This window comes from Ranitomeya imitator, chromosome 1, assembly GCF_032444005.1.
Source record: "Ranitomeya imitator isolate aRanImi1 chromosome 1, aRanImi1.pri, whole genome shotgun sequence".
Lineage (NCBI taxonomy): Eukaryota > Metazoa > Chordata > Amphibia > Anura > Dendrobatidae > Ranitomeya > Ranitomeya imitator.
In genome coordinates this window covers 888,848,268-888,863,795 of record NC_091282.1, presented here as the reverse complement: position 1 = coordinate 888,863,795, position 15,528 = coordinate 888,848,268, and the positions used below count along the sequence as shown (strand labels likewise).

At 43.0% G+C, this 15,528-nt stretch overlaps 1 protein-coding gene across 3 annotated transcripts in view; it reads left to right on the top strand.

Moving 5' to 3' along the window:
* LOC138652940 (protein regulator of cytokinesis 1-like) overlaps window positions 1-13,233 on the top strand; it is a 124,752-nt gene extending 111,519 nt beyond the window's left edge. The window contains exons 12-14 of one of the 3 annotated variants that reach the window (XM_069743163.1): window positions 9,084-9,179; window positions 11,679-11,783; window positions 12,366-13,233. In XM_069743163.1, coding sequence (XP_069599264.1) covers window positions 9,084-9,179; window positions 11,679-11,783; window positions 12,366-12,431 — 267 coding nt within the window. In that variant the 3' untranslated portion in view covers window positions 12,432-13,233. The remainder of the gene's footprint in view (window positions 1-9,083; window positions 9,180-11,678; window positions 11,784-12,365) is intronic. The other 2 variants (XM_069743164.1, XM_069743166.1) reach the window with 2 other exon arrangements.
* Window positions 13,234-15,528: the final 2,295 nt, after the last annotated feature.

The window sequence follows — 15,528 nt, the reverse complement described above, 5'->3', positions numbered from 1 at the left end:
CTGGCCCAGTTTCCAGTAGAAAACGACCTCTTTTTTACAGGGGCCAATTAATCACTTGGATCCTCAGAAGTGGAACCTAGCGGCATGGTTACTTGGGCCCAGGTGCTGAGAGCCAAGGGGTTATCGGACCCAGTAATAACTACTCTACAAAGGTCCAGAAAGACAGTAACCAATGCTATCTACAATAAGGTGTGGAAGAAGTTTTCATCCTTCTGCCTCCCTAATCTACTGGACCCCCTTATCCCAAATGTCACAAATCTTAAATTTTCTACAAAGGGGTTTAGATATAGACCTCAGGCGTAGCACCCAAAGGTCCAGGTCTCCGCCCTCAGTTCTATTTTTGACCCAGGATCTAGCAGGTCATCGCTGGATCAAGAGGTTCATGAAATCAGCCCTCAGAATAAACCCTAGAAGACAGTTGGTGGTTCCCTCATGGGATCTTAACTTAGTGCTACAAGGGCTCACAGGTCCACCATTTCAGCCTTTGTCTTTTTGTTATCCTCAAAACCTTATTTACAAAACTGTTTTCTTGGTGGCTATAACCATGGCAATTAGAGTAGGAGAACTACAAGCCCTATCAATGAGGGAGCCCTATCTGTCGATTTAGAGACGACTCCATAGTCCTTCGTCTCGACCCTTCTTTTCTTCCAAAGGTAGTCTCTGAATTTCACCGTTCCCAGAAAATCATCCTTTTGCCAAAATCCAGCAAACTCGAGAAAGAGGGGAAAATGCGATTCTCTCGATGTCAGATGTATTGTGCTACATTACTTAGAGCAAACCAGCTCTTGCAGAATTGATCAGAATCTGTTTGCCACCTTTTTCTCTTTATTTTGACCTGAGAGATGGACAAAGAGCACTCTCTAATTGGATTATAAGAGCCATAGCAGAAAAATATCTCGCTAAAAATCACCCCCAGCGGGGATCAAGGCCGACTCAACCCGATCCACATCAGTCTCCTGGGCAGAAAGAGCAGGTGCATCCGCAGACCAGATCTGCATGGCGGCGACATGGTCTTCACTACATACTTTCTCCAAGCATTATTGAATGGACGTATTGTCCAATAAAGATAGTCTTTGGCCGGAAAGTATTCCAGGCCGTTGTCCCACCCTAGAGCCAAATTAGTTGGTATTCCTCCGTATGCCTTCGTGGAAGGTGACTAGAGAAGATAGAATTAGACTTACCGGTAACTCGGTTTCTAGGAACCTTCTACGACAGCGCTTATTCCCTCCCTAGATTGTTTGAATCCCAGATTTTTATCCAAGATAAACTAGTGCTATGGTTTTCAGTTAAGTCACTGGCAAGTGGGAGGGCCTTTTAACCTCTGTTTCCTGTTCCCCATCAGGGCAAAGAGGCAACCTCCGTATGCCGTCGTGGAAGGTTCCTAGAAACTGAATTACCAGTAATTCAAATTCTATTTTTTTTCCCCTCAGTTGCAGCAGCAGTGATGGCAAAGGCTTAAAGTCTTTGACACCACAAGGCCCAGCAGATGTGCGATAGAATGACAGCCACCACCCTGCAACGTCTCCAAGCTGGAATGAGAAAGTGCAGGGTGGTTACTGCGGGGTCAAACTGTGTCTCTGCTCACTGGTGTGATCGGACGTCATTGTCCGATTTGCTCTGGTGACTCTGCCGTTGCTAAGCTCCAGGCTGTGATCGGTGCTGTTACAGCACTTATCATAGCCGGACCTCAGTATTTCAGGCAGTTTCATTCCCTGAAATTGCTGTCATTGGCTGTTCAATTCTGACAGCCAATCACAGCTATCGTAATTGGAGGGGGGGGGGGCGAAACCCCCCGTGGCGACAAGTCCCAGGGCCCTGCTTAATGCAATCACTGTGCGCTCTCACGTTTCACGATACAAGCGAATTGAGAAGCATGCTTGGTCACATGACCACCCGTTCTCACTGGGCAATACCAGCGATAGTGTGCGTCTCACTTTTAACAGCATTCAGCACTACTGCCTATCGCTGATGACCTTTTTGAGTGCTGTAGTCACTGACAACTGCAATATAGCATCACGATTTGGGTGTTCATTCCCGGTGTTCTGCTTAGAGGACCTTTCACCAAGTTTTTCATGTTTAACTTGACACAATATTTTCTTCTGCGTTGTGTAGCCCATTACATACTATTTATTTTTTTTAATTTGTCCTCTCCATTGCAGAGATAATTATGCAGCTGCAGTAACCCCTACACCACCACCCCCTAAGCCAGTGTTCCCCACCTCCAATCCTCAAGAGCCACAAATGGGTCATGTTTTCAGGATTTCCTTAGTATTGCCCAAGTGATGATTGCATAACCTGCACAGGCAATAAGAAAACATGTAGGTGGCTCTTGAGTGGAATTGGGGAACAGTGAGTAGAGGAGTAAGCCCATCCAGTGATGTGAAAGCTCAGCCAGGGGTCACGGTTATTGGGAGCTGCTATGTGCTCATCGCTCTGGCCCCCGGCTGTACTTTCAGGGTGCTGGATGATCTCGCTATTTTGCTCATAGATCCTGGGTGTCAGGGACTCTATTATGGCTCGGCACATAGCGCTGGGCTTCAGAAGGTTGGTACCTTTCCACCGGTGAACTGTGCATGCCAAGGAGTGATCTATGACTATTGTATGCCCCAATAGCTGCCTGAGTGGCACGGACACTTACAGACAAGCAAATACAAATGGCATCCTCACCTGGCACTATAAGACATTTTTTTACAAATATAACTAAATCCTTAACTTTTTATTTAAAATTGTAGCATGTTACCTTAACCCCTTACCGACCTCCGCCGTACTATTAGGCTATGTGCACACGTTCAGGAATCCATGCAGAAAATTCCTGAGAATTCCGGACATTTTCTGCATGAAATCCGCAAGAAAACTGCATGCGTTTTTGCCGCGGTTTTGACGCGTTTTTGACGCGTTTTTTTCCGGACACTTCCCAATGCATTTTGGAGTGGGAAATCCGCAAAAAAAAAACGCAAAAAGATAGAGCATGTCCGGATTTTGTGCGGTATGCGTTTTTTATGCGGAAAAAAACGCATCATGTGCACAAAACATGCGGAATTTATTCTAAATGATGGGATGCTTATTGTATGCGGTTTTTTTGCGGTTTTATAGCGTTTTTATCGGGAAAAACCGCAACGTGTGAACACAGCCTTACTGCGGAGGTCAGATCCCCTGCTTTGATGTGGGCTCAGGAGCTGAGCCCGCATCAAAGCCGGGACATGTCAGCTGTTTTGAACAGCTGATATGTGCCCGCAATAGCTTCAGGTGGAATTGCGATTCACCCGCCGCTATTAACTAGTTAAATGGCGCTGTCAAACGCTGACAGCTGCATTTAACCGGCGCTTCCAGCCATCGGGCCGGAAATGAGCGCATCGCCGTCCCCCGTCACATGATCGTGGGTCAGCGATGCGTCGGCATAAAAACCAGAGGTCTCCTGGAGACCTCTATGGTTACTGATGCTGGCTTGCTGTGAGCGCTACCCTGTGGTTGGCACTCATAGCAAGCCTGTAATTCAGCTACATAGGAGCGATCATCAGATCGCTGCTATGTGGCAGAGCTGATCAGGCTATGCCAGCTTCTAGCCTCCCATAAAGGCTATTGAATCATGACAAAATTAAAAAAAAAAAAAGTTTAACCCCTTTCTGACATGGGACGTACTATCCCGTCGAGGTGGGGTGGGCCCCCATGACCATGGACGGTATAGTACGTCCAGCGCGATCGGCGGCGCTCACGGGGGGAGCGCCGCCGATCGCGGCCGGGTGTCAGCTGTTTATCGCAGCTGACATCCGGCACTATGTGCCCGGAGCGGTCACGGACCGCCCCCGGCACATTAACCCCTGGCACACCGCGATCAAAGATGATCGCGATGTGCCGGCGGTATAGGGAAGCTTCCCGCAGGGAGGGGGCTCCCTACGGGCTTCCCTGAGCCCCCCGCAGCAACGCGATGTGATCGCGTTGCTGCGAGGGTCTCACCTCCCTCCCTGCTCCCTCCAGCCCCGGATCCAAGATGGCCGCGGATCCGGGTCCTGCAGGGAGGGAGGTGGCTTCACAGAGCCTGCTCAGAGCAGGCACTGTGAAGGCTGCAGCGCTGCATGTCAGATCAGTGATCTGACAGAGTGCTGTGCACACTGTCAGATCACTGATCTGTGATGTCCCCCCCCGGGACAATGTAAAAAAGTAAAAAAAAAAATTTCAAAATGTGTAAAAAAAAAAAAAAAAAAAAAATATTCCTAAATAATGAAAAAAAATATATATATTACTCCCCTAAATACATTTCTTTATCTAAATAACAAAAAAAACAATAAAAGTACACATATTTAGTATCGCCGCGTCCGTAACGACCCGACCTATAAAACTGGCCCACTAGTTAACCCCTTCAGTAAACACCGTAAGAAAAAGAGGCAAAAAACAACGCTTTATTATCATACCGCCGAACAAAAAGTGGAATAACACGCGATCAAAAAGACAGATATAAATAACCATGGTACCGCTGAAAGCGTCATCTTGTCCCGCAAAAAACGAGCCGCCATACAGCATCATCAGCAAAAAAAAAAAAAAAGTTAGTCCTGAGAATAAAGCGATGCAAAAATAATTATTTTTTCTATAAAATAGTTTTTATCGTATAAAAGCGCCAAAACATAAAAAAATGATATAAATGAGGTGTCGCTGTAATCGTACTGACCCGAAGAATAAAACTGCTTTATCAATTTTACCAAACACGGAACGGTATAAACGCCTCCCCCAAAAGAAATTCATGAATAGCTGGTTTTTGGTCATTCTGCCTCGCAAAAATCGGAATAAAAAGCGATCAAAAAATGTAACGTGCCCGAAAATATTACCAATAAAAACGTCAACTCGTCCCGCAAAAAACAAGGCCTCACATGACTCTGTGGACCAAAATATGGAAAAATTATAGCTCTCAAAATGTGGTAACGCAAAAAATATTTTTTGCAATAAAAAGCGTCTTTCAGTGTGTGACGGCTGCCAATCATAAAAATCCGCTAAAAAAAACCGCTATAAAAGTAAACCAAACCCCCCTTCATCACCCCCTTAGTTAGGGAAAAATTAAAAAAATGTATTTATTTCCATTTTTCCATTAGGGCTAGGGTTTGGGCTAGGGTTTGGGTTAGGGCTAGGGTTAGGGCTAGGGTTAAGGCTACAGTTAGGATTGGGGCTAAAGTTACAGTTAGGGTTTAGATTACATTTACAGTTGGGAATAGGGTTGGGATTAGGGTTAGGTGTGTGTCAGGGTTAGAGGTGTGGTTAGTGTTACTGTTGGGATTAGGGTTAGGGGTGTGTTTGGATTAGGGTTTCAGTTATAATTGGGGGGTTTCCACTGTTTAGGCACATCAGGGGCTCTCCAAACGCGACATGGCGTCCGATCTCAATTCCAGCCAATTCTGCGTTGAAAAAGTAAAACAGTGCTCCTTCCCTTCCGAGCTGTCCCGTGTGCCCAAACAGGGGTTTACCCCAACATATGGGGTATCGGCGTACTCAGGACAAATAGGACAACAACTTTTAGGGTCCAATTTCTCCTGTTACCCTTGGGAAAATACAAAACTGGGGGCTAAAAAATAATTTTTGTGGGAAAAAAAAAAGGATTTTTTTATTTTCACGGCTCTGCTTTATAAATTGTAGTGAAACACTTGGGGGTTCAAAGTTCTCACAACACATCTAGATAAGTTCCATGGGGGTCTAGTTTCCAATATGGGGTCACTTGTGGGGGATTTCTACTGTTTAGGTACATTAGGGGTTCTGCAAACGCAATGTGACGCCTGCAGACCATTCCATCTAAGTCTGCATTCCAAATGGCACTCCTTCCCTTCCGAGCCCTCCCATGCGCCCAAACGGTGGTTCCCCCCAACATATGGGGTATCAGCGTACTCAGGACAAATTGGACAACAACTTTTGGGGTCAAATTTCTCCTCTTACCCTCGGGAAAATACAAAACTGGGGGCTAAAAAATAATTTTGGGGGGAAAAAATTTTTGTTTTATTTTTACGGCTCTCCATTATAAACTTCTGTGAAGCCCTTGGTGGGTCAAAGTGCTCACCACACATGTAGATAAGTTCCTTATGGGGTCTACTTTCCAAAATGGTGTCACTTGTGGGGGGTTTCTACTGTTTAGGTACATTAGGGGCTCTGCAAACGCTATGTGACACCTGCAGACCATTCCATCTAAGTCTGCATTCAAATGGCACTCCTTCCCTTCCGAACCCTCCCATGCGCCCAAACTGTGGTTCCCCCCCCATATGGTGTATCATCGCACTCAGGACAAATTGGGCAACAAATGTTGGGGTCCACTTTCTCCTGTTACCCTCGGGAAAATACAAAACTGGGGGCTAAAAAAATAATTTTTGTGGGAAAAACTTTTTGTTTTATTTTTACGGCTCTGCATTATAAACTTCTGTGAAGCACTTGGTGGGTCAAAGTGCTCACCACACATCTAGATAAGTTCCTTATGGGGTCTACTTTCCAAAATGGTGTCACTTGTGGGGGGTTTCAATGTTTAGGCACATCAGTGGCTCTCCAAACGCAACATGGCGTCCCATCTCAATTCCTGTCAATTTTGCATTGAAAAGTCAAACGGCGCTCCTTCCCTTCCGAGCTCTCCCATCCGCCCAAACAGTGGTTTACCCCCACATATGGGGTATCAGCGTACTCAGGACAAATTGTACAACAAATTTTGGGGTCCAATTTCTTCTTACCCTTGGGAAAATAAAAAATTGGGGGCGGAAAGTTAATTTTTGTGAAAAAATATGATTTTTTATTTTTTACGGTTCTACATAATAAACTTCTGTGAAGCACTTGGTGGGTCAAAGTGCTCACCACACATTTTAGATAAGTTCCTTAAGGGGTCTACTTTCCAAAATGGTGTCACTTGTGGGAGGTTTTAATGTTTAGGCACATCAGGGGCTCTCCAAACGAAACATGGCGTCCCATCTCAATTCCAGTCAAGTTTGCATTGAAAAGTCAAATGGCGCTCCTTCGCTTCCGAGCTCTGCCATGCGCCCAAACAGTGGTTTACCCCCACATGTGGGGTATTGTCGTGCTCAGGACAAATTGTACAACAATGTTTGGGGTCTATTTTCTCCTGTTACCCTTGGTAAAATTAAACAAATTGGAGCTGAATTAAATTTTTTGTGAAAAAAAGTTAAATGTTCATTTTTATTTAAACATTCAAAAAATTCCTGTGAAGCACCAGAAGGGTTAATAAACTTCTTGAATATGGTGTTGAGCACCTTGAGGGGTGTAGTTTTTAGAATGGTGTCACACTTGGGTATTTTCTATCATATAGACCCCTCAAGATGACTTCAAATGAGATGTGGTCCCTAAAATAAAATGGTGTTGTAGAAATGAGAAATTGCTAATCAACTTTTAACCCTTATAACTCCCTAACAAAAAAAAATTTTGGTTCCAAAATTGTGCTGATGTAGACATGTGGGAAATGTTACTTATTAAGTATTTTGTGTGACATATCTCTGTGATTTAATTGCATAAAAATTCAAAGTTGGAAAATTGCGAAATTTTCAAAATTTTCGCCATATTTCCGGTTTTTTCACAAATAAACGCAGGTAATATCAAAGAAATTTTACCATTGTCATGAAGTACAATATGTCACGAGAAAACAATGTCAGAATCACTGGGATCCGTTGAAGCGTTCCAGAGTTATAACCTTACAAAGGGACAGTGGTCAGAATTGTAAAAATTGGCCCGGTCATTAACGTGCAAACCACCCTTGGGGGTAAAGGGGTTAAAAAAAATCTGAAAAAAATATATAAAAGTTTAAATCACCCCCCTTTTGCCCCATTCAAAATAAAACAATAAAAAAAATCAAACCTACACGTATTTGGTATCGCTGCGTTCAGAATCGCCCAATCAATTAAAAAAAAAAAAAAGGATTAACCTGATGGCTAAACAGCATAGCGAGAAATATTTGAAACCCCAGAATTACGGTGTTTTTGGTCGCTGTGACATTGCATTAAAATGCATTAACGGGCAATCAAAAGAACATATCTGCGCCAAAATATCATTAAAATCGTCAGCTCAGCTCGCAAAAAATAAGCCCTTTTCCGACCCCAAATCACAAAAAATAGACACACTACGGGGATTAGAAAATTGCGTTTTTGTTTTTTTTTTTGTTTAGCAAAGTTTGGAATTTTTTTTTTTACCACTTAAATAAAAGGTAACCTAGGCATGTTTGGTGTCTATGAACTCGTAATGACCTAGAGAATCATAATGGCAGGTCAGTTTTAGCATTTACTGAACCGAGCAAAAAAGCCAAACAAAAAACGAGTGTGAGATTGCACTTTTTTTGCAATTTCACCACACTTGGAATTTTTTTCCCATTTTCTAGTACACGACCTGCTAATACCAATTATGTGGTTCAAAAGTGCAACTTGTCCTGCAAAAAACAAGCCCTCACATGGCCATATTGACGGAAAAATAAAAACGTTATGGCTCTGGGAAGGAGGGGAGCGAAAAACGAGAACGCAAAAACGGAAACAGGCAAGGTCTTGAAGGCGTTAAGGGGTTGAAAAAGAAAATTGATCTTGGAATTTTCACACTGGCCATTTTAAGGCTATTTTAGATTCCTACATATGCATCTTATTATCAGAGGCAGCTCCCCCGTCTCTTCAGTGAGCTTTCCACAGGTCCATTACATACTTCAGTACAAAGGATGGGATCCAGGTCTATTCCTTGTGTCTAATGTACATGTGGTGTTTTCTGAAATAAGTGAAAATTGCAAGATTTTTATTTTAGCCCAAATTGTGATGAGGAAAAAATTAAAATTAACTTGAAAATCTGATTTTAAGCAATTGGTCGTTTACTGTTGATCTAACCTCTTTAATGAGTACTTGGCATAAAACCTTTGCATTTTGTGCATATTGTCTAAATTCATTTCAGAGCCGTTTACACTAAAATATGGCTGTACTTTCTGCTGTAACTTATAAAAAAAAACAATTGTACAGCTTATATCGTTATTGGTCGAGGATGATCCACACTTTAGATTCTACACAATCTTTTCTAGGTGTGTATGGGTGTTCTTGTCAACGGTTTATCGCCTCACTTCCAGCCCTTTTAACCTTTTTTCTTTGCAGCTGAATGGAACAACAAATTCAACTATGTCTCGCACAAATGTAACACATTCCAGTGTCAGCCAGACAGCAGGAAAAGCACCACTTCCCACCATTAAGGTAAGAAAATCATGCAGTGAAAGATCTGTCTTGAGGATTAAAAGGCCAGGAGCGGCACACAGAAGGGGGGGACCCATGTGCAAGAATAATACATGGACTCTTTGCAGTCCACTCGCTCATAACGCACAATTCCAACTACTTTGGAGATGGGGAGTGCACCATGTGGTTGCACTATGGTATGTCCTACCCTTAAATGGGCTACACACATCAAATGGATATTGCCTGGATTTCCACTCTAGGGAGGGGAGGAGAGGTCTGCCTTCATTCTCATGAGTGGTTGGTTGGTATTTCCATCATGACTCTGACCGCTGACTCCAACAAAAAAAGCTAGAGTATGTGTCAGATTGGGGATTTGTAAATTGACTTGTCAACCAGCTCACTAATGACTGAAGAACCTAACATACAAGTTGAACCAATATTAGTGATGGTAAATATTGTGTTGTGTAATTGAAAATGCTCACATCCTAATCTTATCTATCTCAGATAACTTGCATACTGTTCATGCCATTAAATTGGTTTTCCCTGTATAATCCTATATTGCCTATCCACAAGACAGAAGGTAATTAAGGCCTGATCATTGGAGGTCATCCCGAGCACCATGTGGCTGTTCATGTAATGAACAAAATGAGGAGTTTAAATTGAGTGGCATTTAGATTAGCTAGGGTGATGGATTGACTGTAGGGCATAGTCTGATTTCATCCACAGTGGACATGAAGTGGGCAGCTCATCATATTGTTATAACTCTCATCCGGAGGGGACAATAAATGGGCCGATTATAGACCTCATCCACAGGAGACCTTCAATGGGCAGATCACACAGGAGCAATAGACCTCATCCACAGGAGACCTTCAATGAGCAGATCAGAGGAGCAATAGACCTCATCCACGGGACACCTTCAATGAGCAGATCAGAGGAGCAATAGACCTCATCCACGGGACACCTTCAATGGGCAGATCACACAGGAGCAATAGACCTCATCCACGGGAGACCTTCAATGGGCAGATCACACAGGAGCAATAGACCTCATCCACGGGAGACCTTCAATGGGCAGATCACACAGGAGCAATAGACCTCATCCACGGGAGACCTTCAATGGGCAGATCACACAGGAGCAATAGACCTCATCCACGGGAGACCTTCAATGGGCAGATCACACAGGAGCAATAGACCTCATCCACGGGAGACCTTCAATGGGCAGATCACACAGGAGCAATAGACCTCATCCACGGGAGACCTTCAATGGGCAGATCACACAGGAGCAATAGACCTCATCCACGGGAGACCTTCAATGGGCAGATCACACAGGAGCAATAGACCTCATCCACGGGAGACCTTCAATGGGCAGATCACACAGGAGCAATAGACCTCATCCACGGGAGACCTTCAATGGGCAGATCACACAGGAGCAATAGACCTCATCCACGGGAGACCTTCAATGGGCAGATCACACAGGAGCAATAGACCTCATCCACGGGAGACCTTCAATGGGCAGATCACACAGGAGCAATAGACCTCATCCACGGGAGACCTTCAATGGGCAGATCACACAGGAGCAATAGACCTCATCCACGGGAGACCTTCAATGGGCAGATCACACAGGAGCAATAGACCTCATCCACGGGAGACCTTCAATGGGCAGATCACACAGGAGCAATAGACCTCATCCACGGGAGACCTTCAATGAGCAGATCACACAGGAGCAATAGACCTCATCCACGGGAGACCTTCAATGGGCAGATCACACAGGAGCAATAGACCTCATCCACGGGAGACCTTCAATGGGCAGATCACACAGGAGCAATAGACCTCATCCACGGGAGACCGTCAATGGGCAGATCACACAGGAGCAATAGACCTCATCCACGGGAGACCTTCAATGGGCAGATCACACAGGAGCAATAGACCTCATCCACGGGAGACCTTCAATGGGCAGATCACACAGGAGCAATAGACCTCATCCACGGGAGACCTTCAATGGGCAGATCACACAGGAGCAATAGACCTCATCCACGGGAGACCGTCAATGGGCAGATCACACAGGAGCAATAGACCTCATCCACGGGAGACCTTCAATGGGCAGATCACACAGGAGCAATAGACCTCATCCACGGGAGACCTTCAATGGGCAGATCACACAGGAGCATAAAGATAGCATGAGCGGTTGCTATTAAATGGGTTACATATCTGAAGTCAGTGCTGTTTAGTCTGCATATTCGGACACTTCAGGTCTGTATATAGGGTTTTTGAGAGTTCTTATTTCTACATACTTCAGTCTTTTCCACTCTTTAGGAAATATTTTATTAGCTTTTAGTCCTGTAATACCATCTCCAGACTTGCTGTTTTTGTTTTGTCATCTAGCCGTTGCTGTTATTTATAGCCCTCTATTTTGTCATTCATGTGTTAAAACCGTTTCCAATAAGCTGAGTATTATGTGCCAGCCCTATGTGCTTGGCAATGCGAAGTCTTTGAGCAAGTGTAATCATGTAGTTTGCTTTGCAGACTCCTTTGAAAACTAGAGATACCCCAGTGAGAACTCCATTGCAGGACAGTAACAAACAATCAGTGGAATTCTCCAACCAGCCTGGCAGCTATTCAGAGTTCAAGGTAAATGCATGCTTTTTGCATAGTTACTTACTGGGAATCTACATTTTCATCACTTGTAATTTAGTAAAGCGGCCACAAGAGGGCGGTTTGACGGAGTCAGATTAATTGTCTAGTTCTGCAGCAGTGTGTAGCAGTCTTGGTGAGTCTGAACTGTCCACAATGATCTGGACTACTGGGTGGGTAGGGGGAACTATTCGCCAATGATTTCACTGATGGAAATCATCAGGTACCTCACCTTTTCCAACCACTCATCGTTCAATGTGAACAGGGCCTGCGATGTACACTATAGTTGCACCAAGCAAATTCTCTAAACGGTACCTTTTTTTGGTGTGAACCTGATAATATGCCATAATTGGTACCCATTGTTGTGCCATACGATGAAGAAAAGCATACTTTGTATGGTGTCTACTGTACAAACGACGCTTGTATTGGATCAACTTGTATCTTCGGTTTAGTTCTTGTGAAGTGTAGCTTGATTTGTAAGATGTACCGATATATCGCATTAGGTTTGCTATTGCTATATTAACAGAGCATTTTACTTTTTAAAAAAGGCTAAAAATGTGCTTGCTTCATATTTTGCAGGAAGAAATATCAAAGAAATCCAGTAAGGACACCATTTTTAACTCCACTATCAACGAGAACGTGTAGACCTTGCCATTGATGCATTCCATAAGCGGAGCTTTTGTAGTTTAGACCAGCAATGGTTGCTTTTTCTGCTCTTTTTAATACAGTGCATTTATATAATTGGAAGAAACAATTTTATGCATTACACAAGTAATACTCAAAATACTACTGGCTAGAGACCAAGGCCATTTTCTACCCTTACCCTCCCAGTGTGACAACTGGTGCATGTTGAAGACTTGTATTGCTGTAGCTAGTCATTCTTTTTGTAGCCCTCAATGTAAATATACCCCCCAACATTTTTTTTAATGTCTGATGCCTTTTTTTAATATGCTCTTTAAGGAGTTTTCCAGGTTTTTATAATTGAAGGCCTGTCCTTGGATAGGCCATCAATATTTAGTCAGAGGCGTCCGGCTGATTTCCAGTAAACGGTAGTTTTAAGAGGCTACTGTTCTTCCGCTAGCGCTGCAAGCATGTTCACATTTATACCGCACAATGCTGTGTGTTTTGGATTTGCCACTTTGTCCCATTCTCTTCAGTGGAACACAACTTCAATGCCAAAGACAGCAGCTATATAAAGTGTGGTGTGCAATAGGAACTCGTGTAAAACCCGATGTAAGCAATGAAAAAGCTGGATGGCTTGCCTGGAGCCCTGTGGCGTGTTCGAACAGCCAAACACACACCAAATCAGGAGAGGCCATCAATTTTAAAGCCTGGAAAACCCATTTAAGGTTGGAGAGGAAATCTGTGTATTTATTTGGGTCACTCCATGACCAGTGCCATATCTGTTTCATATATTTGTAAATAAAGAGAAAAATTAATCCCTTGCTTCCTATTTCCTGGTAACAATTTATGGTCCTCATAACTTCTAGTATATTTTTTAGTTAAAGGAAACTATAAGACGTGGGCTCTCCAAACGCCTACTGTTCTGCATTTTTTTACAGTTGCTGTGTTTCACAATGACCATGATTGACATCCTTGGAGACTCGGAGCACGGAACCGCTGTGTCAGGGCGTAGAAAATCAAAGAAGAAATGAGGAATCCAGCTCAATGAGGTAGTGAAAAAAACTTCTTTCTTTATTCACTTGAAAATATATTCAGTGGAGGATAAAAACATCAGCAATTACAAAGGATAAAAAGCGATATCAACGCGTTTCTGGTGACCAAGCATCCTTAATCATGATATCTAGTGTGTGGCTTGTCTTGCATTTTTATACTAAGATCCGATGAGAACACCAGTGCACTGATTAATAGAATTGCTAAACAAAGTGAAAACACAAGAAAGTAAATATACACACACACTAAAACAAATGCTTTGGCTGGATGAAAAGACAATATGGACAATATATAATTGTTTCACAATATAGAATATATTAGCAGCAAAAAATATCCTATATATATGGAATTGCATTTGATGTCATAATTTTGTGAAGATGGAAAAATACACCATAATTGTTAGCGCATGCAATGTAATACACCATGATTTTTAACGCATATAGTATAAAAGGCAAATCCAATGCCATCAATCAATTTATGAATACAATTCTATAAAGAAATTCTATCAATGGGTGTTACATGTAGTAGTTTTGTTATATTATAATTATTATTATTTTCAAGTGAATAAAAGGGTTTTTTTCACTACCTCGTTGAGCTGGATTCCTCATTTCTTCTTTGATAATCACATTATTCATACAGCATCATAAAGAAAATAGTTTAAGACCGTTTCCATGTCGGCCCAGGAATGTCAAGATGGAGATAAGGTAATAATGATACACTTCCCTTGTTCTTACCACAATATTATATTCTTATGCTCATTAGTGTCAGTCATTTGGGTTCTAAATGGAATGATGCCCATAAAGTGTAAGGCAATACTATTTTTTTTTTTTTAGTCTGACAGTATAAAAATGTTTCTACCATCTTTTATGCCAATACGAGTCTGAGTAATGTCTATGGCCTTTTCTGTTTTGCTGAGTTTGCTCTCTGGAGAATTGTTAACCTGAATAGATGGCATCTTAATAACACACAATGTGTCCTAAATTAAGAACCTGAGCCTGTGGTGTTCCTGGGGAGGGCATCTCTAAACCGCACGCCTTAAGTAGGCCACAGTGCTCTGTCTCTCATGAACTCATCTGCGTACAAAAGATGTAATCACATCAACGTATATGGCTTTTGTAAAATAGTTTCTCTCCCCATATCGTATGATTGATTTTTGTGGACAATTATTTTAGTTTACATAAGGGAAAACAATAACAGGTTGTCTATGAATGTCTTGTCATTTTATTTTATTTTTTTCACACCTATTTGAAAACGCCACAAGTTGGATTTTTGGTGACAGGTTTTATCTTGACACATTTAAAACAGATTCTCTATAGTGTTTCTCTCCTTCAAAGAATAAAATTTAAAAAAGTTGCCCTAACAAATGCAATGAAGAAACCGGCTATATGCTGTAAGGTCAGGCAAGTGCTCATCTGTGCAGCCGTGATTTTCTCCTTCCCTGCCTAACAGATGGGTCCGGGAGCCACCTGGCTGTAAGACCAAATTGCGACCTGCACTTGTCTATACATATTGTGACATTAATGCAGGAGACTAAACAATCTTTAGTAGGACACGTCATACCAAAATAACTGGGTCAGCAGGGAGTTTTTTTTCAGAATTTGGGGGAGGGGGTTCTCTGTGCAACTGCATGCCATTAAAATAAATTGGGCTGCCCTTCATTACCACACAAAAAGGTATACAGATAAATCATAGGAACCTCTAGCAGAAGTCCTGATTGGGCCTCTCCTCCCCCAAAAAATTATATTTGGCGAGGTCACTGAAGAGCATCTCGCACATTTGCAGCCCTTACAAAGTAGTCACACACATACTGCTCTGCGGGAGCTGCATTCCCGCAAACGGCAGTATATGTATGGCGGCATGATCGCGCAGGCCTTACCATGAGCTCTGTGATGATTGGGTGCGGGTGTCGGCTCTTTGTGAGAGCTGACACCCTGAAGCAACGCCCACGATCGGAGCTAGCACCGATCGTGGGCATTTAACCCCTCTGACGCTGTCAGTAGTGACACCGGCGTAGAGGAGCATTGCGCAGGGAACCCAATGTTGAAAACCAACCCAGCCTCTAGATGGC